We start from the raw sequence: 27,758 nt of genomic DNA, 5'->3' as shown, positions 1-27,758 counted from the left end.
TTATAGCGTAATATATTGTTTCGATTAAAATTAATTATCACCAAATCGCCTTTTTTAGTACATCAGCAAAAATAATTTTTTTATTTTTTTTTGGTAAATACTATTTTGGAGTGATACGTTCGACGATTAAGAGCAGCATTTGAACGCCTCTCGTGACTGCGGGCGGTAACTGCCCTGCGTTCAGCACAGCCCTCTCAGAGCTGCAGAGCTAGTGCAGTCTGTAGTACCACCGCCAGGTACGGCAGCGTCCTACCTCTGTCAACACGGCGGCCTTTTCGAGTGCAAAACCCAAAACAGGCAGATTTTAGGAAACCAACACTACCACACAGCCATGGCGGCTGAAACCGACAAGGTAGAGCCCGCGGACAGCGAACAAGATGAGGAAGAAGACGTGTACGAAGTGGAAAAGATCATTGACATGCGGGTGGAAGAGGTAAAAATAGCTAAGTGCTACGTAGCCGCCTGGCTAGCTTTGCAAACATGGCTGGCATTTCTTTCAGTCCACTTTCACGAGGCATAGCCCACCAACAACGGTGGAAAGACCCTTTGTGTTAGCAGAATTGCGTTTCTGCGGTGCATTTACATGCACAAAATTGCTTGTGTGTTACTTTGTTACATGCGTTTTCTGGTTTTAGTCGTGGGTCGCTGTTCCTCCATACATAGCATCTTTTCCAAGCACAACTTGTCCCATGATGTCCGCTCGGCTCTCCCCTGCTGAGGCCAAGGACGGACCCGTTGCAGGCTTTCACATATTTTCATCGTATTTTGCTAGCTGCAGCGCTACATCGGCTAAATCCCCGAATAATGCAGGACTCGCAGCGTGTGAGAAGATTGGTGGGATTTGCTGTTTGTTAACACTGAATTTACTTATACCAGGTAATAATGGATGAGCCCTGTGACCGCTGCATTTCTAACTGTATAAAGTAGCGGACAAACATGCTTTAGACCCGTGCATAAACACAGATGACCCCAGCAGCTAACATTAGCTACATTTGCTATCTTTCTTGCTTTTTACCTTTTCTTTTTAAGATTGCCGTGAAGCACATGTAATGTCCGTGGTATTAACTTTGGGTGGGGGGGGTTCCTTTGAGTATCAGGTCTCGTTACAAAGGTTAAATTGCACTCTTTCTATAAGTGAATTTGGTTGAATAGCACCAAAAGAAAGGAGAAATCAATATTTATAGTAGAGCAGCGAGACAGTACAGGCTTGATTACTGACCAGTTGAGCTCGTGAATCAAATTCTGTGATGTGCACATTGATTGTTGAGGTAGAATGGGAGGTAATACTATCTCTACTAAGATATTTTCAACACCTTGCTTTTTACACTTTTTGCCGTTGGTCTTTGTGAACTCTGGAGTCTCTCTGGGCTGTACCACCTGCGAAGTAAACACATGCACAGGAAGTTAAGCTGTGGTCCTTCTGAGCAGTGCGGCGTGCCCAGTGGGAGCTTCTGCACCTTTTAGATGCTTTAACTTCATATGTGTACAGTCTGATGCAGCGCTGTCAACATCTCCCTGGAAAGATTGAAAATATTCACACCGTCCTCTGCTTTTTACAGGATTTTGCATCTCTCTTGCTCACGTTCAGTCACTCTTAATACACAAAAGTCAGCTGTGAAACTAACAGTTTTTTACAAGTCTTACACTTTTTGTTTTGCACACTTTCTTTCAGCAAGTTCTCACTGCAACTTTAAATGTTTTGCCTGTGTCTCCTCAGTCAACCTTTTGATATTAGAACTTTAAAGACAGACAGCATCATTCAAAATATCATAATTAACACTAACTAACAGGGCCTGTCAGCCATGTTTGCTTGTCTCAGCTGTCATGTGGAAGTCTTCTGTTTTCTATAGATCCTGTTGGCTCGTGATCTCACTGTCAGGTCAGGTCAGTGGGGCAGGTCATGCTAAGCGCTACATCTTCGCTTTCTTGTTCTCAGGGTGAAGTGCTGTACAGAGTTCGCTGGAAGAACTACTGCTCTGACGATGACACGTGGGAACCAGAGGCCCATTTGGAAGACTGTCGCGAAGTCCTCTTGGCTTTTAAGAAGTCACAGGCTGAAGCTAAGGCCAAGAAAGAGGCAGAAACCAAGAAATGTGTGGTAAGTCTGATCTTTCAAGCAATGAGGCATGGGCATTATTTACAGGGGAATGAGGCATTGTAACCACCGCCAACACATCAAGCAGCAAATAAAAGTTTTTGCACGCCCCTACTATGTGGGACTTGGTTGGTCTTGGTGCACAGATGTAGCTTTACGCATGTTGAACCCAAAGTTACGCTCTTGGGTTTAGGTATAGTGTTTATGAAGCGCCAAATCAAATCACTTTTATTGTCACATCACATGTGCAGGCACACTGGCACAGCACATGCGAATGAAATTCTTGTGTGCGAGCCCCACAAGCAACAGAGATGTGCAAACACAACAACACAAACGAGCAAAATACAAGAATGGCCAACCTGAAACTAATAAATATATGTACAATATATAATAGTGTATGCATTTCTGGATGTGTATACTAAATATTTTCCTGTGTGTGTGTGTGTGTGTGTGTGTGTGTGTGTGTGTACACATTTTTACAAATTAAATAGTAAAAAAAACAAAAACGCTATACCTGAAGTTATCGATCTGTCTTCTGTGTCCGGGCCGGGTGAGGTTTCCCGTGTTGGTATAGTTATTCTTTTAAATGTTGCAAGAAAACATCTTTGTTTCTAAGCCAGAAGCAAACTGCCTGTAACTTTGGCTTTAAAGCCTTTTTAATATAAGTAATCTGATCTTTCCTTTCTTGATTATAGAACTAATGCACAACAGATGAACTTAAAACAAATTTTGTCTGTTATTAAGATTATTATCGATGTTATTTTCCCACCTGTCTGGACATCGTTTTGAAAATGAAGGGGCAAAATGTTGTTGGCAGCATTATTGACCTCTAATTACTTATGACAAACTATTATAGAGCCTTAAGTCAGAAGGTCAAAAAGTCATATCTATTACCAAAATGTGATATTTCCCTTCCCGTTCTCTCTTTAGAAACCTCTGCCTCCAAAGAGTGACGTGTTTGATGCTGACTCGGAAAGTGACAGCGACAAAGACCGACCAACGGAGGCACCTGTCAAGAAGAAAAAGAAGAAGAAAGTCCGGGAAGAGGAGGAGGAGGAAGAAGAATCGCATCTTAAGGAAAAAAGGAAAAAGAAGAAGGACAAGCGGAAAGAAGAGTTTAGGCCCCTACCGGCACCAGAAACCGATGAGGAAGAAGGCAGAGCCCCAACCCCAAGCTCTCCACCCAAGGAGAGAAAGACTGAATCAAAAAAACGTGTGGTTGAATCGGAAGAGGATGACCCTGTTCCCTCCAAGAAACACAGGAAGGAAAGAGGAAAAGAGGGAGGGAAGCATAAAAAAGAAAAGGGCGACGATGGGAGGAAAAAGAAGGGGAAGACAGAGAGGAAGATCGAAACCTCTGAAGATGAGGCCGCTGCTCCGCTGGAAGATGACGTGAGCGAAGGCCCGTCAGAGTCCCAAATGGACGATTCCGCGTCAACTGAGACTTTAACAAAATCGGTGGAAAAAGCCAGTTTGGACGACAAGTCCAGACAAAAAAAGGGGAAGTGGGAAGTAAAGCTGCAGGGTATAAAGGACCTTATCCACGACAAAAAGAACAAAAAGACAGATTCTGCTCAGAAAGAAAGCAGCCTCCAAAAACTGAAGAGTCATAGCTCTAAAGCAAAAGAGGATACTGCGCTACAATCAGACTCCAGTGACAACTCCACCCTACATAAGAAAGCAAAGAGCAAAGGGCAGGAGAGCGCGTCTGCACCACCCAAAGTCCCATCTACATCGTCCTCGTCGTCCTCGTCCTCTGTTACAGCTGTTGGTGTCACCAAGAGTAAGGAGGAGGAAGTTACCAAGGACGAGATATTGGGACAGAAGGACACCACAGGTTCAACTAACCTTTTCGAAAAGTTCCTGTTAAACTGCGAGGCCAAGGATCGCGCCCCCCGCAGGAATCAACCCACCACAGAGAAGAGCAGCAGCAAACCCACAAAGGTGTATACTTTATTTCTATTTTAACTTTGTCATCCAGTATTTCATAAATGGAACCAAAAAAAACACAACGTGATCTTTCAGATGATGTTCTTTGCTATTTTAAACAGGATATGCAGGTCAGAGGTTTTCCTCTAAAAAAGAAATGCAGCGTGTTAACAGTTTGTTGTTGTGTTTTGTCCCAACACTTAGGTATTGGGAAAAATTGAGAAGATTCCCAAAACAACCAAAGAGTCTCCTGTTCAGAAACAAGAGCCGGAGAAGACGGAGAGGCCCAAGCAATCAGATGGTATGCATGAAACTTGAACTTGAATCAGATTAACACATTGTGGCTTCAGACCAATCCCGCTGGGCATAAAGGACCTTATCCATGACAAGAAAAAATACTAGTTGCTATACGGCAGGGCTGCCCAATCCCAGTCCTCGAGAGCTACTATCCTGCAGCTTTTAGATGCATCCCTACTCCAACACAGCTGAATCAAATGGTTTGATTACCTCTTCAGCATGCCATCATGTTTGGCAAAGGCCTGATAACAAGCCATTCATTTGATTCAGGTGTGTGGGAACAAGGATGCATCTAAAAGCTGCAGGACGGTAGCTCTCGAGGACCAGGATTGGGCACCCCTGCTATACGGTCTCCAAAAATTGACCTTAAAGGGCCAAGGAGGTTACTGCCCTACAATAAAACTCTAATAACAGCTCTGTCTTCCAGAGGCCTGTGAGGGTTTAACCCAAATAGATGGTTAATTTTTATACCAGGGTATAAAATACCACCATATACCAATCAGTCAGTTCTCCAGAAAACTGTGTCACCATTCCTGCGAGATCGCTGAGACCCCAGTGCACGGATAGTAATCATAGTCTAAAACTTTGTAAGAGCACCTAAAGCGTTTGTCTTTCTGGAATAAAAACTGTAATCTGTCAGATTCTCCCACAGCTGTGATACTCTGTTAACTTACAAAGTCAGCATTTTTGCTAGCTTTTTTTTTTCTCCTAAACTAAACTTTATCAATATAGTAGCTCCAGTCTTTTCAGGTCTTTGTGACCAAAGCACCTTCAAACAGCGCTTTTAACACTAAACTGCTCCCTTCAAACACACCTCTTATTTATCTACAGCAGCTGTGTTGCTTTCAGTCTCTATTGAGGAAAATAGATCCTGAATATGTTAAACTTGCTTCATAGTACATGCCCCAGATGAGAGCAGATCACAGAAATGTAAACCTAGAGCTCTAATAGACTATGGTGTGTGAAAACAAAGTCTACATGTCTTTGCATCTTTAACCCCTTCCTGCCCGAGTGTTTTATGCCAGGGTGTAGTTTGCCTTTTAATGAACGCAAAGAACTGTGCTGTATAAATGGTCATCATAGAAAAAGGGTTTAAATTAGCAGTATTTTGTAATTAAAATCCAGCATCTCCTTGTATTGTAAAAAGATTTAAAGTAAATGTAACACGTTGCTGCATGTCAGAAGACAAAATGTGTCAGGAATGTGTGTCGCAGTGATTGACAGGAATCTCAGGACTTGGTGACGATCAGAGTAATCACAAATAGCTTAAAAATAGCTGTTTAGCTCATTCATTATTAGTATTTTTAATTAAACGTGACAGGCTGTAGTTCTTTGTTAGCAAACTTGCATAAAACCAGGAACTGCAACAAGAGCATTTGAGTGCGTATAGACAAACGCGCACACTCTCCATGTTTGCACGTTTTTATTCTTTAAATTGACATGTATGGGCTTCGATGAGATCTCAAGCCTTTTCTTCTTCTATTCCAACATATGGCCAGGTTTATAAGTGAGTATTAGGTCTACTCCTAATAGAAACAATAAAAGAACAAGCTGGTTTTTTTGATGTCTTAGATTTTTATGACACGTTGTTCAAAAAGTATTTTTATCTTGTCTGCCACCCTCAATGTCAGTTTCGCGACCAGTTCAGAGTTATGGCTTCAGCCTGGACACCGAGGAGCGGGAAGAGGAATCTGTGGCGAAATCGAAGCCTGGAGATGATACCCGGGAGCGTAGGGATAAGACAGATGAACCACAGCGGCAAAGCTGGGAGCGGAGAACCCCTTCTGATGACAGGAGAAAGAAAAGGGAGGACAGTGAGCCTAGACTCTTTATGGCATGTGATGATACCCAGGACCCACCAGAGGGCACTGACAAATCTGGTATGTTTCTGATTGGCTAAACAAATGCCCCCAAATATGACATTCACACTTCACTTGTCAAATGCATTGATTTTAGATTTATTAGAGTGAAATCCCAGTTGATGATTTCTGCATTGTGTGTTTTACAGACAAGGGCCAGGCCACTTTGAGTCTAGGAATGGACCTTAATCTGGACTGGATGACTCTGGATGATTTCCAGAAACATCTTAACGGAGAGGATGAGATATTGTCAGGTCCACCTTTGTCACCAAGTGAGTGTTTCCTTATGACTATCTTGGTATTTAGAAGACTTTTGCTTTTAGTTGCAACAAGCCATGAGAAAATCACAACTTGTTTACCATCCAAATTATTCGTTCTGAGTGCAGTTTACCAAAAACATGGAGGAAAAACGGTTTTACGTCCGTGAATGTAATAAAAAGAATTCTGTGTCCACAGTAGGTCACATCATTTTTAAGGAGGATCTGTGAGATTTGAATAAATAGGCATTTAAAAGAAAGAAAAATTAAATGAGCGTGAGATCTTTAAATGTCCACTTTCTCTAAACTTCATTTGTTCCTCACCTGTTTTTGCCAGATGAGTTGCGAGATGCTGTAAAAAGTGGAGATTACATGGCTGTAAAACTGGCACTTAATTCCAAAGAGGACTACAATCTGGACCAAGAGGTATGTTCTAATAAACATTACCCAGCTGTCTGTTTTATTTCCTCGCTAGTTTCTGCCCTACTCCAATATATTTTTGATTTTTATATACCTCAAGACTCTGAGCACTCAAATCTAAGACACAAACACATTTTAAAGAATTCCACAGCTTGCACCTTGGTTGGCCCCAAGAGTGAGTGTGTGCGTGTGTGTTTTGAAGGGATTGCATTGTTATTAAAAATATATATGAATTCAGTTGGTGACTATGGTCTATCACGCTATGTCTGTCACATATGACACTTATAGACATTAATATTTTCCCCTATAGTTCCCCCAGTTACAAATGAATAATTAGCATTGCATCAGAATTACATTTGGTTTTACGAAAGAAGAACCATTGTTTTAAATAAATGGAAAATGGAAAACATTAGGCATAACCATCGTTAAAAGCATATTTGACACTTTAAACAGTGTTTAACATATAAACTAATATTAGCTTTGTTGAGCACAGTCTTTACCCTTCTTACAAAAATATCAAAAAGATGTTTATTATGACATAAAACTGCTACTTATAAACTAACAATTTTCCCTGTCTGTTACAATAATAAGTTTGTATCCGATATTTCAAATGTTTTAGTAAATCAGCAGTAAAAGAAAATATTGATGAGAAAACGTGAAAAAAAAAATAGCTTATCCCAACGCGTCTGAAGCATCCTAATGAGAAAACTATACGTCGCTTTTAGATGGAAGAACAATTTTGTTTTTCGTGTTGTGCTCCAAGTAATCTTTTCTTCAAGATGCGCATCCAAAGACTTTACTTTTTAATGTCCACCAATGATCCACCTCCTTGAGATGTTTTCTTGAACTCCAAGCACCTTCTGCAACAAAGCCAGGTAAGGATGTGGTCTCAAAAGCTGTTAAACATAAATATGACTTGTTAGAAATGCTAGTGTAATACTATAAAGTATAATATAAAAGTTTTCTTATATAGCAGAGCCTACACTGTTGTAATTAGTAGGGTTTTAAAGCTGAATTATACTTGTGTAGCTTTGAGTTACAAAGCCATGTTATGTACTTTCAGACTGAACTACAGTATTACAGTAGAAAGAATATGGCAGAGGTGGATGTGATTAAATTAACTCTTATTCCTGGGTATTTTCAGCAAGTTCAGGAGCATTTTTATTTAATTTACCATCTTAATTCAAGGCTCAGTAGGACAGAGAGCCATTATAAATGTATATAAATTATTGTTATTGTTAATGAAGTTGTATTTTATGTGGTTAAAATCTCGATGCATGCAATCCTATCTACCACCACCCTGCACTATTTTGAATTCTAAAATGGATCTTTAAATTTGTGCTAACTTAGACCTAACAGTCATTAATTGCTATGTAAATTGTAATGTGTGCACCTTAGAGACTGTGATATCATTTTACATTGCAGTGAACAAGCCAGTGATTGAAGACACCGAAGACATGAAGCGCTTGGACAAGATGAACTCTTTGAATCAGGTACATAATGTATGCTTTCAGAATATGTATCATCATCATTACCATAACACAATATGCACAGCATGCACCTGTAGCCACCGTTTATTACATTTTCTTTTAAATCAAACATTTGAAAGCATAAATGACAAAATTCACAGTGACTGTTATTATGTGAATGGCTGGACATGGTATTAACATATTTTACATGAAGCCATGATGTGTTATATTACGAGTGAGCTCTGTAAAAATACTGGTATGCCCAGCAAAAATTTATCTTTAATTATTTGTTTATTCCAAACCAGGGATGTAGGTCTAGTGTCAGTGCACATTCTGTTTTCTTCATGTAGCATTTCATCAAACACCCCATTACTACATATACTTGGTTAGATATTTATGATGTCGAAACGCTGCTTGATCCAATAAAGCCATTAACTATACTTGAATGGGTCACATGTGGTTTTTGTACGTGAGACTTGAGGTGTCAGGAGGGAGCTTTGTTACTAAACCTTGGGCCATCATATTGACTCGTTTGAATGGGCCTGGATCTTGGTTGGGGGCATTGCCGTGGTGCTGATGTGCTAAAACAGGAGTAAAAAAAAATATGACTGATTAAAAAAATGTCAGAACCATTTATCTACCAAAATTAAAAACAAATTTAAGCATCCCCTTCTACATTTTTTTCAAGAGTCTGTGTTTCAAATTTACCAAAATTATTCATGGGATCTGATTTGGCTCTGAGTCTTACATATACTTGTTCTTTTACAGGCGAGTACTATTGGTGAGAAGAAGTCATTTGAAGGAGAGAGGAACTTGATTGAAGAGAGAAGTTCGAGTGATGCTCTTAGATTGACTTCTAACACTGAAAGTGCAAGAAACGAAGCAGGCACTGCAAAAGAAAATATCCCACAAGATTTGGATGATCAAAAAAATGATAAGGATATTACTGAATCAGAAAACGCAGCATTCGGTTCACCTACCAAGCAGAAAAGTCGAGGAAAGGAAGACCAAAAGGATGGAGAAGACAACGAGACGTCAGATGACACAATGGGTAGTTTGTCAAGTAAAATTAGTTTGAATTTTGATCATTCGGATCAAGTGCTGTCAAATAAACAAAACCCCCTAAAGCAAACAAATGACTCAGGCGACGAGCCAGGAGATGTAGGGGCAGGTATTACAGATATGGTTCTATCTGCATCAAGTACGAAAGAAATGGTTAAAAGATTACGGCGCTGCACAAAAACTGTGGAAAAGAGAGAACCAACCAGATCAAGTCTAAGGACTTGTAAGAAATTGCATCAAATGACACCGTGTGTATTGGATGAAGAGAAGAAAGAGTCATGCAAGAAACACTTCTGTTTATACTGCAAAATGGCTTTCACTCAACTTGCAAAGCATTTGGAAAGGAAACATGCGGAGGAAACAGATGTTGCCCATGCAATACACTTTCCAAAAGGCTCCAAAGTCAGACAGTCATTGCTTGATCAAATTCGCAATAGAGGAGATTATGAACATAATTGCCAAGTTCTTAAAAGTGGCGAGGGGGAAATCGTGACCAAGAAACAGGTCAAGAAACCCAGCATATCAGTTCGTGACTTCTTACCTTGTCAACATTGTTTTGCATTTTATCGCAAAACTGATTTATGGAGACACGAAAGGTCATGTAAAGCTAGAAAAGGAGACGATAAATCTTCTGAGAAAACAAAAAGAACGAGAGGTCACAGTGCTGCCTCCCGGCTGCTTCCAATGTCAGAGTTCTTAACTGGAGGCTGTGAGGAAATCATCCACATCATGCATCAAGATGACATCTCGAGGCATATCAGAAACGACCCGCTTATTTGTAAATATGGCAATGCATTGTCTGTTAAATATGAGCATGACAAGTCTCAGTTTGCTTACATTGCACAAAAAATGAGGGAACTGGGTAGATTTGTGCTTGCCGTAAATGAGCTGGACAGGAGTGTAAAGTACTTGCATGAAATATGTCTGCCATCTCGATTTGAATTAGCTGTTCAAGGGGTCAAAAGGATTAGTGGATTTGACCCCAGTTCCAGTAAGTTTAAAAGCATTTCCCTTGTCACGAAGATTGGATACTCTTTGAAACGAGCTGCAGAAATTGCGTTTGGTGAGAGTCGCATGACGGAGGACAGTGAATCAGAAAGCGAAGTGAAAAAATTCATACAACTTCTTGATACAAAATGGAATGAGTGTTTTTCTCGCAAAACACTTGCCTCCTCTCTAAAGCAAGAAGTCAAGAAATTGGAAGTGGACAAATCAACTGTGACAGAAGACTTGATGAAACTTCACAGGTTTATCACAGAGGAAGGAGACGAAACAAGAAAGGAGCTGAAAGAAAGTCCTAGTTTGTCAACGTGGAAAAAGCTCAGTGAAGCAACTTTAGCTGATGTCTGTCTGTTCAACAGAGGAAGGGTAGGAAATATTGGTAGACTGCTTTTGAAAACTTACATTCAGAGAAAGAGCAAAGGAATATTTGTGCCCTCTGCAGATCAAATAAGGAAAAGCACAAAATTGGAGCTAGAACTTGGTTCCGCTTTGACCAGGTTGGAATTAGAAGGTCAGTATGGAAGGAACATGCTGGTTCTTTTAACAGAACGCATGGTTTTGTCTATTGACTTGCTTGTTGAAAATAGAGAACGAGCGGGTGTGTCAAAAACAAACCCATACCTTTTTGCACGGACTGAAGGTCCATCCTTCATCCGAGCGTTGGATTGTTTCCGACGGGTTGCAATGGAATGTGGAGTTAAAAACCCAGAAGCACTTCTTTCTTCGTCATTAAGAGAGCAAATTGCCAGCTCCTGGCAGTTAATGAGCCTTAATGAATATGAACTGGATCAAGTGGCCAACTTGTTGGGAAAGAGCAGCCAGGAGTGTTACAGACTCTTAAAAAACGCATCCCAGCTAGAAGAAGTGAGCAAACAGCTGCTCAAGATGGATCGAACGCTGCCATCACTTCCAGTCAGCAGTGCAAAAGATGGTAAGTACCTTTTTGTTCTATCAAAATATAGCTGATAGCTGCTCTCTGAGTCAATTTACTTTGTTCTTGACCTTTGTACAGAGTGGGCCATTTATATGGATACACCGTAATAACATGGGAATGGTTGGTGATATTAAAGTCCTGTTTGTGGCACATTAGATTATGTGAGGGGGCAAACTCCTCAAGATGGGTGGTGACCATGGTGGCCATTTAGAAGTCGGCCATCTTGGATACAACTTTTGGTTTTTCAATAGGAAGAGGGCCATGTGACACATCAAACTTATTGGTAATGTCACAAGAAAAACAATGGTGTGCTTGGTTTCAATGTAACTTTATTCTGTCATGAGTTATTTACAAGTTTCTGACCACTTATAAAATGTGTTCAATGTGCTGCCCATTGTGTTGGATTGTCAATGCAACCCTCTCCTCCCACTCTTCACACACTGATAGCAACACCGCAGGAGAAATGCCAGCACAGGCATCCAGTATCCGTAGTTTCAGGTGCTGCACATCTCGTATCTTCACACCATAGGCTTTTGCCTTCAGATGACCCCAAAGATAAAAGTCTAAGGGGTCAGATCGGGAGACCTTGGGGGCCATTCAACTGGCCCACGACAACCAATCCACTTTCCAGGAAACTGTTCATCTAGGAATGCTCGGACCTGGCACCCATAATGTGGTGGTGCACCATCTTGCTGGAAGAACTCAGGGAACGTGCCAGCTTCAGTGCATAAAGAGGGAAACACATCATCATGTAGCAATTTCAAATATCCAGTGGCCTTGAGGTTTCCATTGATGAAGAATGGACCCACTATCGTTGTTCACCATATACCACACCAAACCATCTCTTTTGTTGTTCCAACAGTCTTGGAGGGATCCATCCAATGTGGGTTAGTGTCAGACCAATAGCGGTGGTTTTGTTTGTTAACTTCACCATTCACGAAACTTAGCAAGCAGTTTGCTACCTGTAGCATGGGAGATGGGTGGTCTCGTAGGGTGTCTTGCATTGAAATCTGCTGCAATGACCCGGTTACTGCGTTCACCAGATATCAACACAGTTTCGATCCGCTCCTCACGTGTTAACCTCTTCGACATGTCAATGGCTGTGAACAAAGAGAAACTTGTAAATAACTCATGAAAGAATAAAGTTACGTTGAAACCAAGCACACCATTGTTTTTCTTGTGACATTACCAATAAGTTTGAAGTGTCACATGGCCCTCTTCCTATTGGAAAAAAACAAGTTGTATCCCAGATGGCCGACTTCTAAATGGCCACCATGGTCACCACCCATCTTGAGGAGTTTGCCCCCTCACATATACTAATGTGCCACAGACAGGACTTTAATATCACCAACCATTCCCATGTTATTACGGTGTATCCATATAAATGGCCCACCCTGTACTCTATTACAAGGTCTTGATCAGAAACTTTACCAGGTTCAATAAAGCAAAAAAAAAAATTAAAACTGCATTCTAAATTGGATAAAGATTTTATCTCTTGCGTAGCAGTGATTCTCAATATTTGTCATTTTAGGAACTGCACAGAAGCCTGCTTTAAAAAGAAGACCTTGGAGTGAGAATGAGCAGGCTGCAGTGAAACGTTACTTGAGTGAATTTATCACAAGGATGAAGGTTCCGGGCAAAAAGGAGTGCAATGCTTGCATAGCTGCTGAGCCAGATCTCGGAGGAAGATCTTGGACAGACGTTAAAAACTATGTACACAACACACTACAGACAATGCGTAGGAGAAATAACATACAGAAGTCTGAGGGGAACCTTAATGTTTTGAATCCAAAGAGATCAAAAGCTGGAGTCCAAACCACAAAGACAACTTTGGAAGACACAAGCACTGTGTGTACTATGACAACAGTCGACCCAGATAACTTGAGAGAAAGTTCAAATTGTTGCATGACAATGCCGCCACCGCCACCAGCAACCAACTTGGGAGATGCATCACCATTCTGCCAAGAGATTACTTCAAGTTACGCATCCTTGTGCTCATCTAGTACAGATATGGTCCATACAAGTCAACCATTGATTTCTACTTTCACACCATTGAATGCTACTGATACGCAAGTTGTTCCTACATTTACTCCACACAACACTACAAATGCCCTAATGCCTCCTCCATACACTTCAGAAAACAGCAGAATTATGCCATTGTCTCCTTCATATACACAGAATGCTACAAACATGCCACCTCCTTCTGTGTATGTACCACAGGACACTACAACGTCACAAATGATTCCTTCGTTTACCTCTCTTAATACTCCAAGTACCTCAATGGTTCCTACATTCACACAGTTAAATACTATAAGTTCTCCAATGGTCAATCCATTCTCAACACTTAATGATGGAAGTAGGCCTATTATTTCTTCGTTTACACCTCTAAACCATTCAAGTTCACCACCTTACCCCTTAAGCCCATCGAGGGGCCCTGCAGCTGCACAGGTTGTCCCAACAATCCACGGACCCAGTCTTTCTGACAGAAGTCCGGTGGTACCTGAAAATGCGCCTATGTCTTCTGCAGGAAAACGAATCAATCCAGCTGTCAAACCTCAAAAAAGAAACAAAAGGTTGTGGAGTGAGGAAGAACAGGCAGCAGTGAGGCGACAGCTTGGAGACTTCTCTAAGCTGGTAAAAGTGCCGGGCAAAAAGGACTGCGATGCCTGTTTAGCTGCTGAACCTGCCTTAAGCAGCAGAACATGGAGGGAGGTCAAATATTTTGTACATAATTCTATTCAGTCACTCAAAAGAAGAGGTCATACTGTTGCATCCAAACAAAGTGGAGGACAAGATCCAGAGACTCATAATTCAAACTCTGAGTGGGATGGTCCTGTTTATCTGTCCCTGTAAACATTATTTGACATGCAGTATAACCACACGTTATCAGCGAGGTCTTAGATGTGAGAGGGACATCACTTTACCTCAATTTGTATAAGGTATAAAAATGAAACTGATGGAAATTAGTGTAACATACAGTGGGGCAAAAAAGTATTTAGTCAGCCACCGATTGTGCAAGTTCCCCCACTTAAAATGATGACAGAGGTCAGTAATTTGCACCAGAGGTACACTTCAACTGTGAGAGACAGAATGTGAAAAAAAAATCCATGAATTCACATGGTAGGATTTGTAAAGAATTTATTCGTAAATTAGGGTGGAAAATAAGTATTTGGTCACCTCAAACAAGGAAAATCTCTGGCTCTCACAGACCTGTAACGTCTTCTGTAAGAAGCTTTTCTGTCCCCCACTCGTTACCTGTATGAATGGCACCTGTTTGAACTCATCATCTGTATAAAAGACACCTGTCCACAGCCTCAAACAGTCAGACTCCAAACTCCGCCATGGCCAAGACCAAAGAGCTTTCGAAGGACACCAGGAAAAGTATTGTAGACCTGCACCAGACTGGGAAGAGTGAATCTACAATAGGCAAGCAGCTTGGTGTGAAAAAATCAACTGTGGGAGCAATCATCAGAAAATGGAAGACATACAAGACCACTGATAATCTCCCTCGATCTGGGGCTCCACGCAAGATCTCATCCCGTGGGGTCAAAATGATCATGAGAACGGTGAGCAAAGATCCCAGAACCACACGGGGGGACCTGGTGAATGACCTGCAGAGAGCTGGGACCAAAGTAACAAAGGTCACCATCAGTAACACACTACAACGGCAGGGAATCAAATCCCGCAGTGCCAGACGTGTTCCGCTGCTGAAGCCAGTGCATGTCCAGGCCCGTCTGAAGTTTGCCAGAGAGCACATGGATGATACAGCAGAGGATTGGGAGAATGTCATGTGGTCAGATGAAACCAAAGTAGAACTTTTTGGTATAAACTCAACTCGTCGTGTTTGGAGGAAGAAGAATACTGAGTTGCATCCCAAGAACACCATACCTACTGTGAAGCATGGGGGTGGAAACATCATGCTATGGGGCTGTTTTTCTGCCAAGGGGACAGGACGACTGATCCGTGTTAAGGACAGAATGAATGGGGCCATGTATCGTGAGATTTTGAGCCAAAACCTCCTTCCATCAGTGAGAACTTTGAAGATGAAACGAGGCTGGGTCTTCCAACATGACAATGATCCAAAACACACCGCCCGGGCAACAAAGGAGTGGCTCCGTAAGAAGCATTTGAAAGTCCTGGAGTGGCCTAGCCAGTCTCCAGACCTCAACCCCATAGAAAATCTGTGGCGGGAGTTGAAAGTCCGTGTTGCTCGGCGACAGCCCCAAAACATCACTGCTCTCGAGAAGATCTGCATGGAGGAATGGGCCAAAATACCAGCTACTGTGTGTGCAAACCTGGTAAAGACCTATAGTAAATGTTTGACCTCTGTTATTGCCAACAAAGGTTATGTTACAAAGTATTGAGTTGTATTTTTGTTATTGACCAAATACTTATTTTCCACCCTGATTTACGAATAAATTCTTTACAAATCCTACCATGTGGATTCATGGATTTTTTTTTCACATTCTGTCTCTCACAGTTGAAGTGTACCTCTGGTGCAAATTACTGACCTCTGTCATCATTTTAGGTGGGGGAACTTGCACAATCGGTGGCTGACTAAATACTTTTTTGCCCCACTGTACCATCGTAGCCACAAGACATTTATAGGCAGCCCTTTTATTCTTCAAATTAAAGACCCCAGAGTATCCCGGATCACGTTCAAGTATAAATTAAGCAATCAATTGCACAAATATACACTAAATGGGTGGAATTAGGGATGTTTGTACTGTAGCTTTGGCTTACAAGAAAATAAGCTTAGAATGCATATACTATCTAACACTGTCAGGTTGTCTCTAGGAAATATTCTAATTGAGTTTTGTGATCGTTTAGCAGACTTGAACCTCATTTTTGCCTGTAATGTTTCACCAGTGAAATCATCTTTGGGTGACAAGTAGTGCCACCCAAATATGCTTTCCCACACTGTAGTTGTAAAAATGATAACACCAAGAGTTGTTTGGAAATCCCACCTCCACTGTGGACAGGGCAGCCCATTTTAGAGCAAAGATGGCCTCTGGGCATTTACAGGGGGATTTTTACTTGTCTTTGACATGTACTTTATGCATCCGTCTTACTGCCTGTATCAATTTTAGTAGCATTTTTTAATGTGTTTTGGTGATTAGAAATCAAAAGCCTACCAGCAACCTTTGCAGTGAAACCGTCCAGCGTGATAGATTTACTTTGCCGTTTATCCAAACAAGCCCAGGTGTACTATATTCCTGCTTTAGCCAGTAGCATATATTGTAGATAGCTTGCAGCAGTAATAATATACCTTCCTTGCTGATAATAGAGAATTAGGAGCTGTGTGTATCTATAGCTGAAATATAAAAAGCACTTTCTTTCTTTAAAGATCCACTTAATACTTATCTATTATTATACTTTGTTATCTTTATCTTTAACAATCTGCCTAAAAGGTGTGTTGTATTTTTGTATACCCATACAGTGACTGTGTATAGCATTTTAGCATTTAATTGTATTTAGTGTACTCTAATTTTAGTTAAAATACACTACATTTGACTCATTTACATTACTTTATAGTATGTTTTTATTTTCTAGATGTTTATAACATTAATATCCAGTTGCCAAGAACAAATTGCCTTATGGCTGGGTTGCTGTCGTTCCCACTGGCTTCCACTTTGTCATAATACCTGCAGAAGCAGCATGCCTAGGTGCTTGTTTTTGCACACCTGTGGCCGTGGAAGTGATTGGAATATTTGGATGGGTAACTGAATACTTTTGGCAATATACTGTATGCATAATTGTCTAGCAGACATTAGACAGAGGATGAGGATGTTCGTTTCTGTTTACGGTTTCTAAGTATATTTCGCATTTCATTTTAAGGAGGAATTTGTGGCTTGGTTAGTTCAGCCCAGAGTGATGGATACAGGTTTGGAGACTGACTAAACAAAGTGATCACATTTTAGTTAAAAAATGAGTGAAGCACTTCCTCATGTTCAGTGTGTTGCTTCTTTCAGACTGGACATTCAACAAGAGTTGTGGTGTTGATGATCTGTTATTTAGGTCAGTCAACTTTGTAGATGCCATAGTCAGGACATTTGCAAAGAAAATGTAATCTTGAGTCATTTTTACCAGTAAATATTCAAAGACTGGACAGCATTGCTGCTTTCATTCACATTTAAAAGCTTTTCTGTTAAGATCAATAGTAGCTGTAGTGAACCTGTTTTTAAGAAACCAGTGTTCGCCCTTTCATACCAAAGCTATTAGTGTTGGACACACATAAGACTGACTGCAATAGATTACACAGCCAGGTTAGATAGCACATTGCCATGTGATTTTCATCACGTCTTTCCTGTGTTGTTGCCGCCTTGTTAAAAAGGGTACATCTGTGTTACAGTGTATACCAGTAGTTACATATACAGCTGTATTTGGAAGATGAATCTGAATGGTATTGATGGTAATGATACAAATGATTGTTCAGGCACTACCATTGTTGTTTAATGTTGCAAAACTAATGTTTTTCCCTGCGTAGAAGTTACATTGTTTTTATTGCTGTTGTATAAGCACTTTATGTATTAGTCTTCATGTTGCCTTCAGTTAACTTCATATCAAAAATCTGCTTGTACAATAAAATGCTTCTTGGCTTAAAATTTTAAAACTGGTGACAAGTGTTAAATGATTTCCCTTGATTTCCCGTTTGTTGGGTGAAGGTTTGCAGCTGTATTGATTTGATAAACCTGACTATTTTATACTCATGCTAACAGTAAAATTATACTTGGTCACATATTTTGATGTTTAAAGTGGCCGTGCAAACATGTTACACATGTTCAGTATCTGAAATCGATATGTCAGCAAAGTAACTATTGCTAAACAGCATTAAAATAGCTGAAACTCCAGGAAATCTCAAGGTGCATGCATTTGTCATAAACCACGTAATAAAATGCTGATTTGATGATAAAATTACCAAAAAAAAAAAATGTCAGAACAAGTAAGCCTCACAAGCCAGTTACACTTGTACACATTTCAGTGCCTGACTTTAGGTCGTTGTAGATGTGTGTGGTTGTAGCAGCAGACGAACCCAGATATGGGTCAAAAGAATCTATACTCTGTGCAAAAGTAATGGTATAAAAATGCAAAGCAGTGCGATGACAAGTCAACGTATTCCTAGAATCTCAAGGCTACTTTGGTAAACAGACTGTATTAAGTGTTTTCTAAATACATTTTTTATAGTAAATATTGATTATTATTGTTGTCATGCAGATATGTAAATGTAGTTTTTTTTTTTATTGTTTAGTTTTTTAATATTGAGACTATAAGTACATTTAAAAAAAAAAAAAAATCTATTTCTAACCCATATTTTTGTGAAGATGTTCAAGTAAATATATCACAACGTAATACTATATTAGCTTCAATTTTGCACAAGGAGGTATTGATATAAACTTGCAAACTGATAAGCAGGTTATTAATCATCTTCAAAAGCTGCCTGTTGAGCAGTTAGTCTTCTGTAAGTAAAATTGTAAATAATCATATCTATGGTACTTCTCAAGACAGCAAGATAGACATGACCACTGTAACGTCATCCATTGTTTAAGGTGGTTGCGTTAGTCATCAAAAAGAATGTAGGTTTAAGATACAACTGTGTTAGGTTTTGTTTTCAGATTAAGAAAACAAGCCGGTGTTATATACAGTTTGTGGTGTATGGTAAATATCTAACTAAAACTTAGAGAATATTGACTGCCTGCACTGGTTAGTACCTAAATTGGGATTGGTAAGTATTTAGCAGGGATATCACCATAACTTTATTATTATACGAATAATGATTTCATTGTGTTTGCAAATGGGGCATTGTACAAGGAGCTTCTCTTCACAGTGTTGTGTACAAAACATGCCCAGAAAACTGCACATGGTAATTCACTTTTTAGGCATTTCTATACAGTGCAATGGACTCCACTGCAGGTCTGTAAAAAGCTTATTGTTTTACAGCCTTTGTTTTAGTTCTGTGTCTATCTGTTTGTGTGCAGGATGGCAGTTGTATGACCCTCACCATGCTGGCAGCAATAGGGGGGCAGGATGACATCCTCAGGTTACTGATTAAAAAGGGGGTGAGAGTGAATAAACGACAGAAGAACGGCACTACAGCCCTGATGCATGCTGCTGAAAAGGTAACTCTATCTTTTATGTAAGCTAATCCTGCAGCCTTTAACTATACTGTGCATACAATTTTAATTCAAATTCTCAGTGAAAGCCAAACCAGTCAAAGACTCTGAAATAAAGGCATCTGCCTCTTTTGTTTTATCTTGTAAACACTTGATTCTCGTTTGTGTCATCCCAGAATTGTTTGACAACTGTTGCAATCCTACTGGAGGCCGGGGCCTATGTAAATGCTCAGACGCTGAGTGGAGAGACGGCGCTGATGAAGGTAACACTAGACAAACACTAACGGTCACTTTGGTTTTAATTAGTGCAAAATTACAGTTTGCATGCAGATTACAAATGGTGCTGTTTCACAGCAGATCAGTCAGAAATTATATATTTATTTTATAGTCCTTACCTGTAGTGTACCAGTATGAGGTTTCTTTAGAGAAGTTCATTACGTCCTTCCTTTTAGGCATGCAAAAGAGGGAACGCTGATGTTGTGCGCCTCCTGCTGGAGTATGGAGCTGACTGCAACATCCTGTCCAAACACCAGAACACAGCTATGTACTTCGCCCAGCAAAGCAAAAACCTGACGGTGTGTGACTTCATCAAGGACCACATCAGCATGTGAGTGCTAACCACATCGTCACATCATAGTTTCATCAGTTTGGTGATGTTTTTGGAGACAGCATAGTGTGAATTAATATTTAAAGAGACAAACATTTACTTTGTTTTCTATCCTCAAAAGGAATGTCAGTAAATTTTGTCCTGCACTGTAGTGGTAAAACCAGTTTTACTACCAAATATATTTGGTTACACAGAACTAATTTATGTTGCAGGCTGTCCAGTGTGGCGGAGGACACCATCCGAGCATACTTTGAGTCTCGTCTGGTGCTGTTGGAGCCCGTCTTCCCTCTGGCCTGCCACAGGCTTTGTGAGGGTCCAGACTTCTCTATGGATTTTACCTTCAAGTCACAGCCTCAACCAGAGGGTAACCCCAAATTTTTACATATTTTTACATTACCTGATATGCAAAAACACCACCTCACTCGAGAGGTGGTGTATTTGCTGTTTTTCTGTTGCCAGACAGATTCATGAATTTTGTTTTTATCATGTCTGGCCACGCTTGGCGAGGATGCTACTCTTTTAGTAGCTTTGTGCTACTGATACATTTTTTACAGACTGCATAAAAGGAGGATAACACTGCAGACATCAGATACTGAGTACTGATGAAAAGGATGAACGCTACTTACATTAGAATTCTTAATTGATTCATATTACGTACGTTTTAATATACCATTGAGGTGATTTGTTTTAAACGTTTTGCTGATTTGAAGTCTTTCCAAGAACATAAATCTAAAAGCTAAAAACCTTTAGGCTGTTGACATTAATAAAATGTTTTGTAAATGACATCCCGAGAGAAAATAAAACTGCCTTTGAACTGTGATGTTTTATAAATATTTATTTGAAAAGGTAATTTACAAACCCTCAATTTTAGCTACAAAACACAAGAAAATATCCAAAGATGAGGGAACTGCGGACAGGACAGCTTAGATTAATAGGTACTTGAGCTGATGCTACCAATGAACATACATATCTAAATAGGTGTTGTCAAGATGAAAAGATTACTCAGATTTGTATGTCTCTTTCAATCTTTAAAGTGAAACTTCCACAGTTCATATTACATGAAGGCAAAAGTAAATTGACCAGGAGTTGGGGAACTTCGGGCCTCAAGGGCCAGTTTCCTGCAGGTTTTAGATGTGGCCTTGATCCAACACAGCTGATTTAAATGGCTAAATTACCTCCTCAACATTAAATTTGAAGTTCTCCAGAGGCCTGGTAACGAACTAATCATTTGATTCAGGTGTGGTGACCCAGGGTGAGATCTAAACCCTGCAGGACACCGGCTCTTGAGGCCTGGAGTTTCCCACCCCTGGCATAGACCATACAATGCAGTCCAGCAGACATTATGAGGTATTATGAAATAAAGATGTAAATTCATATTTGGAACATTTTCTTTCCATTAGTCTGTAAGAAGACTTGTTATGGAAGCAAATTAGCCCAAACTCCCAAAATTGACCAGTGTGTGCAGTTTTTAGCTGCACTGTCTCACCTTAAACTGTAAACTGAACCTGCTATTCGGCTAGTACAAAGTGTAATGATGGATTGTGTTGCTGTGTGACAAGCACTGGTTATAGTGCAGAATGAAATCATTTGAGGTCATGGTCAAAGGCTAAACATCGTACCTCCTGCACATCACTTGTGTCCGGGCCTTCGTATGAGAACGGTCCGAACATTACCCCGACGTTTTCCAGAGTTGATGTGCAAAAATGGCTTCAAATGTCAACGTCATTAGAACGTTATCCCACTAATGTGTTGGCTATAAATTTCTATTCCAATCGAACCTTTCTGTGAAGTTTTATCATCCCTCCTACTTCCAGGTTCAGGTATCCTCCTCTTCATCTTCCACGCCAACTTCCTGAATGAGATCACAGCCAGGCTATGCGGACCTTGCAGTGTGCACGCCGTGGTGCTCAACGATAAGTTCCAGCTGCCCATTTTCCTGGTTGGTTGAAATGATGATTACGTAACAGTTGGTTAAAAACAAAATGTGCCAAGTGATTAATGAAAGATAAAATTAAGAAATTTGATAAACTATAAAACAAATCGACAAAAATAGAACTGAAAAACGATTTTAATCCATCTGATTTTTATTATATTAAATCCTCCTTTGATATCATTCAGAGTGGTCGTTTGTCTATTGTTTACCCTCACTCTCTCTTTACAGTGTTTTTCACTATTGCTGCTTTTAGCAAATGAACAAGCAGTTCACAGGAGACCATGCAGCCATGTTTAATGTCACTGTGTGGACTCAATGTACTTCACCTCATTAAATCGTTTAAATTTAGGCCACAGTGCTAATTTTTGCTTATTTTTTTCTACTTTTTGCCTTCAACGTTTCAGGATAGTCACTTCATCTACTCTTTCAGCCCGAATCCAGGCGTCAACAAGCTCTTCATTCGCCTTGCAGAGGCGCCAGCAGCCAAGGTGACACACACACACACACACACACAGTTAGACACAAACATATGAAACATCTTAATCAGGCATACAAAGGTCACTGCTTCTAACCAGCCCATTGGAAAATCTGACTAAATGTTTTTGAAACTGAGGAATGCGATTTTATTTTTCATGATTTAAAAGAAGAATAAATAATACCACAAATGGTCATTATTAATGATTTACGTGTAGAACTAGGCATGTCCATTATCTTAAAGGCAACCCAAAGAAATATACAAAGTTGTTTTTTTGTTTTTTTTACAGAAACCTTTCAATGCAATCTTTGGTTTTTGGCTGCAGCATCAATCTAAGTTTAGCCAGCTACCACAAATAACAAAGCTTCTATGTTTGTGTCAGAGTTGATCTTGTCAAGCATCCAGAATCCTGTAACGTTTGCTCTCACGCTCCGATTTTACCGTTTTCAAAAAGACACTGCATGCAGCTGAGTGGGTTTGTCTTTTTCAGTCATGACAGAAGACACTTCATCCTCAAAGATGATACCTGGGCCTGTCTGTGTGCTACTCTCACTGGCATTCAATCCAAACCCAGTTTGTCCCCAGAACATGTATACATTTTTAAAGTGGGTCACCGATATATAGTTTCATTATAAGTAAGTTAATAAATGAACTGGATGCTCTGGGTTTTATTTGTAGTTGTTACTCTCAGTTCATTTCATTGTTTTCTTCAGTCTGTCCTCAGCTATTGTTGACTTCCATATTGATGATCTATCATATCTGCTACAGAATTTCTTAACGTTGGAAAATATTTTAGTCTAATATAACACACCTAACCACAGGCCCAACCTATTTTTACTCCTGGTTTATGTATAGACCCCCCACACAGCCCTCTGTCCTAGTGTCTAACCGCCAATGCGTCATTTTTGACACAGTTTTACAGGCACGGCTTTCTTCTCCGAAGCAAACTACACAGACAGCTATCTTTAATGTGCAGCCAGGTTTTCAGATCTCTTCTCTGTTTTTTTTCCTGTATCAGCACCTACATTTTCAATATCGATGACTTGGTTAATTAGTACAACAGTATCTGCTCATGAGCTCTTGATAATGTGGCTCCCTTATTAACCCCAACTGCCAGTCCTTCCTTTTGAAATGACAATGATATTCCTCCCCATAGCAGAGAGTGTAGAAATGCTGACATAGCCTCGACTACCTTCATAGGAAGGAGTTTCTCTCCACGCTCAACAAAGTTATAAAAGATGTAAGAGCTTCATTAATGAAAACAGGCACAATCTAAGGCTGCATGCCATTGTTAGGGACTGTTTCCTTACTGTTTTATCTTCCTGTGCCCTCACTGTCAGTGGAGAAACGCGTCACTGTAACCTTGCAGTTGCTTTTGATGTGTTTTAGTAGTTTTGGGGCGAAAAAGTAATATCAGACTTTGGAAAGGCATACAGTATTTTTCAATAGGATATCCTCAATGCTGGTTTTCATGTTAATAACTCAAATCATCAGCTTTACTTTTTGTATTTGTTCGAGTCAAAAAAAGTAAAACATTTTGCAGCAGAAAACAGGAAACAGTTTAAATTGTTAGTCATCCAATCATAAAGCTGAATTTCTTTTGATAAGTAGAGAGGATCCAAAAGTCGAAGCATCTCAGCAGCGTTTCCGTCTGATCTTCTCTCCTCAGGTCAAGCTCCTCATCTGCGCGTACAGAGTGCAGCTGCAGTGACGCGCTCTCTGATGATGTTTATGTCATACCAAGCTTGGACAACACATCATTCCACATGCAGATTCTGAGCAGCAGCTGAGATACTTTACCAAGCTCGTTACCCTCTGAGAAGGAAAAAAAAAGTTGTATCGTTGTTGTTGTGAGGTGAAATTTAAAGCTGGCTTCCCGAGATGGAAGTGCACATTCTTGACAACTGAAGTTCAGCGATGAGATCTGACTCCAGACCAGGCCCGAGCGCGGTGAGGGCCAACATATGCAGCATAAATGTGAGGATCTTACAGAGACTTGCGTAACCTTTGAGCAGTCCGTCCTTTGTGGGAGGTGCCATCACTACGCAGTTATCGGCGATCGGAAACTGTTACCGGAGGAGCTTTGAAGACGGACGTCAACCTGTGTCGTGCCTTTCTCCAAGTTCCACCTTCTGTCGGGGTGGATCTGTTAGATATGTGTGATGATTGTGTCTATTCTGGTGAATTTGAAGAATATGAAGAGGGGGTTTTCAATCACTGTTTATTTTGGGGGGGTTTCATGTTTTTAGCATTTTACTTGGACCAATGGAAATCTTTTTCATGCATGTTGTTTTTGGTAACACATTTCTTTATGGATTTTTCTTCATGTTCTAACTCTACCCTTAAATAATATTAACATTTCTGTTCAGTTCTCTTCCCTTAATAATTAACATCTCTTTATTTGTGCTAAATCTGTGTTGTTTGTTGGTATTTCACTTTAGTAGAGCGGTGTGAGGTTAAACACGGATTCTGGGGAACAGACTCAATACATGCATCCATAAATTTTCCATCCACTGGCCCTTTGCCTTGTTTACCACTTGTCATTACACTAGTGTGAGGTTGTTTCAAAGTGTGACTTAGAGAGTTTTTAGTGAATGAAGAAGAGTTTTGCCTTCCATGCACAGAGTTGCTGTTTATATTTCCTGCTCTGTACAGACTATATATAATTATATACATATATGCAGTTATAAGGTGTCATGTGATGACCGCTGATGTTTTTGTTCCTTTTTGAGTTAATTTATTTCGTTTGTACAGGAAAACGTTCTGGGCTTAAATGTCTCAAACTGCCCGGCTAGTACATTGAAGAACCCCATATTTACCATCTCTATCACTGCTGTGCTGAGCCTACTTACTGCTCCCTTTCAGTCTCCTCAAGCAACCTTCTTTGTTTTTAATCATCTGATATTAAAGGAGCCCAAACTGGAGGATACCAAATCCAAGTATCTGTTATTGACATTCTTCTGCATAAACACACCTAGCTGCGTGATGTTGCCTACAAACCCAGCTCAGGCTAGCAATATGTCTTTAAATTGCAGCAGTGCTGTTTGATTGGATGTCTCCATGCTGCCTTAATGTTCACTTTTTACATTAGTTTGTAGATCTTTGTGGTTGAAGCTGAGTGACTGAAAGTAAAGAAAATATCCAGATTCACAATTTTTTTTTTTTGTGTGTGTGTTTTAACTCAACACATCGCATATACTGTAATGGTGACTCCACTTACTGCTATTATCTCTCATTCCTATAGGTAACTACCAGTTTTGTGGACTAAGTTAACAATGGTACAAAAAGCATTAGTGGTGATGTTGTAGCTACGAGAGAACAAAAGAGATTTGCTGTATTTGCACTGTAACAGGCTTTGTAAGAAAAGAGGGTTGGCATGGTAACGTCTTAGTAGTGAAACTTACCTTTAAGTTGCATGTTAACATTCATGGTGGCGCGGTGTTGGTGGTGCGGTTAGTGAAGGTTGTGGGCTTGACAGCCGCCTGGGGCATTCCTGTCTCTCGGATTTTCTCCAGTTGCTCCGGCCTCTTCCCAGAGATATGCATGTTAGGTTAAATGGTGATTCTAAATTTGCTGTAGGTGTGAATGTGAGATGCCTGGTTCTCTCTTTGCCGTGTGAGATACCGGCAACCGCTCGCCTTATGACAGCAGCGATAGGCTCCAGTTCTCCCGGCAATCCTGAACTGGGTAAACAGTTCAGAAAACGGATGTTCACAATCAGCTGCTCATCCCACTGGCTACAGTTTGATCTGCGGTTTTAAAGAAACTTAGGTCTGCTCTGTGTTTCTGTCACTTTATGACCATATACTTGTCAGGTGTAGTGTTTTTTAAATCGAGCTGCATACTTCTGGCTCCTGTGGTGTCACAGCTTTCAGACTCCCTATATTTTTTAAATAGGCATCCAAATGCTTCAAAAATCAAGCGCAGCCTTACAGCAAGCTGACACTCTGTAATAAGATTTCAAATTTGACTACTTTCGCTTTGCTCGGCGCATGCATGCAGTGCATTTCACCTTACGGCATTAAAAGGGAGCAAATCTAAAACCCTGTCTTAAGACACCTGTAGCCTGTTCTTATCTCAGTACAGCGTGAGGAATCGGTACATGGAGTAGGTGTTTTGGTGTCGGATACCAGAGACGAGCACGATACGAAGGAAGACGTGAAACTGGAATATCTGAAAAGCCAAAGACAGATCTAGCTCAGACATCACCGCTGATGTTTTCTGCTTTACAATTTCAGCTAAACGGTTTGAAATGCATTCTGATGTTTTGTGTTACTTGATATATTTTTTTCCAGCTTCCCACATTGTGATTGGTTTCCACTTATTGCCAATTGGAGTAAAAACAAAAAACAAACAGCCTCCATAAACTCGCTTCTGACGTGTAAAGCATCTCAGTGAAGTCCACCATCACTTAAGTTACATAAGGACAAAATACATGTATTGCTATTACTGTGACTGTGACCACTATGATTGTTTGTGAGTCAGTCAGTGTTAGAGCAGAAGTGTTCACTTTAATGTATTACACATTTGTGGTCAGTTTCAGGAGTGCTAAATTACTTTCACGTAACAGATGAAAGGAAGGATTCAGACCATTAAAGATGTTTTAAACTACAGCAGTAATGATTAAACCACAGAGTTGTTGTTTTTTAGTTGTTTCAGAGCAATGGGAAGCTTGTTTTTAATGATGAGAACTGTCTCCTGATTCTGTATAACAGTTTCTCACCGCCTTGTCGGCACCTTCCTTTACCCGTACAGTCGCTTCACTTTGACTTTTTTATTTGGCTCTGAATGTTTGCGCAGATAGATGCACTGTTTGTGTGAAAGAGTTCACTGTTGTTTGTAGAGGTGCTGCTTACCTGAGGCAGTCTCTCTGCCCTAAATAAAATGTGTGCATATATTTGCACACACTGCTGGGTTTCATTCATTATATGGAAAGTTTTTTTTTTTAATTATTATTATTCAGTCTGAAAAATAAGGTTGTTGTACATGATAAGTCATCTGCTTAATACATGTTTTTGCCTAGTTTTTGTACAATATTTAGTATAAGCTCCTCTATAAAAGATAAGTAATGTTCTCCTGCCTTTCATACTTCTCTTACTTTTCCATGGACTTGCATTATTTGCACTTTTTTTTTTTTTTTTGATTAGTCATCTCAATTATGATTTTTATTCATAAGTATTGAGCAGTTGAAGGTATATGAATGATAGAGGTTTGCCATTGGGAGGTATAAACGCATGCAGCTAATATCAGTGCTGTAAAACTAAAACCCAGCATGATTAAACATTTCTACAAATTGATCTAATTCACA

The 27,758-nt window shown here is 40.1% G+C and overlaps 1 protein-coding gene across 5 annotated transcripts; it reads left to right on the top strand.

The window, feature by feature from the left end:
• Positions 1-145: 145 nt before the first annotated feature.
• Positions 146-27,758, top strand: mphosph8 (M-phase phosphoprotein 8). 5 transcript variants are annotated; one of them, XM_005932540.3, is made up of 14 exons: positions 158-433; positions 1,937-2,098; positions 3,026-4,039; positions 4,229-4,325; positions 5,953-6,201; positions 6,330-6,452; positions 6,775-6,863; positions 19,301-19,441; positions 19,612-19,698; positions 19,888-20,042; positions 20,255-20,406; positions 21,857-21,981; positions 22,380-22,463; positions 24,120-27,758. In XM_005932540.3, the coding sequence occupies exons 1-14, from the start codon at positions 332-334 to the stop codon at positions 24,159-24,161; spliced, it is 2,622 nt and encodes an 873-aa protein (XP_005932602.1). In that variant the 5' UTR covers positions 158-331; the 3' UTR covers positions 24,162-27,758. The 5 variants fall into 5 exon arrangements, with proteins under 5 accessions (XP_005932600.1, XP_042080819.1, XP_005932602.1 ...); XM_005932538.3 differs by lacking the exons at positions 19,301-19,441; positions 19,612-19,698; positions 19,888-20,042; ... (2 more) ...; positions 22,380-22,463; positions 24,120-27,758 and adding exons at positions 9,095-11,321; positions 12,856-14,353 and having other exon boundaries at positions 146-433; XM_042224885.1 differs by lacking the exons at positions 19,301-19,441; positions 19,612-19,698; positions 19,888-20,042; ... (2 more) ...; positions 22,380-22,463; positions 24,120-27,758 and adding an exon at positions 9,095-11,472 and having other exon boundaries at positions 148-433.

This window comes from Haplochromis burtoni, unplaced genomic scaffold, assembly GCF_018398535.1.
Source record: "Haplochromis burtoni strain Fernald_Lab_line unplaced genomic scaffold, NCSU_Asbu1 Contig_154, whole genome shotgun sequence".
Classification (NCBI taxonomy): domain Eukaryota; kingdom Metazoa; phylum Chordata; class Actinopteri; order Cichliformes; family Cichlidae; genus Haplochromis; species Haplochromis burtoni.
This window is presented reverse-complemented; position numbering and strand designations above follow the sequence as displayed.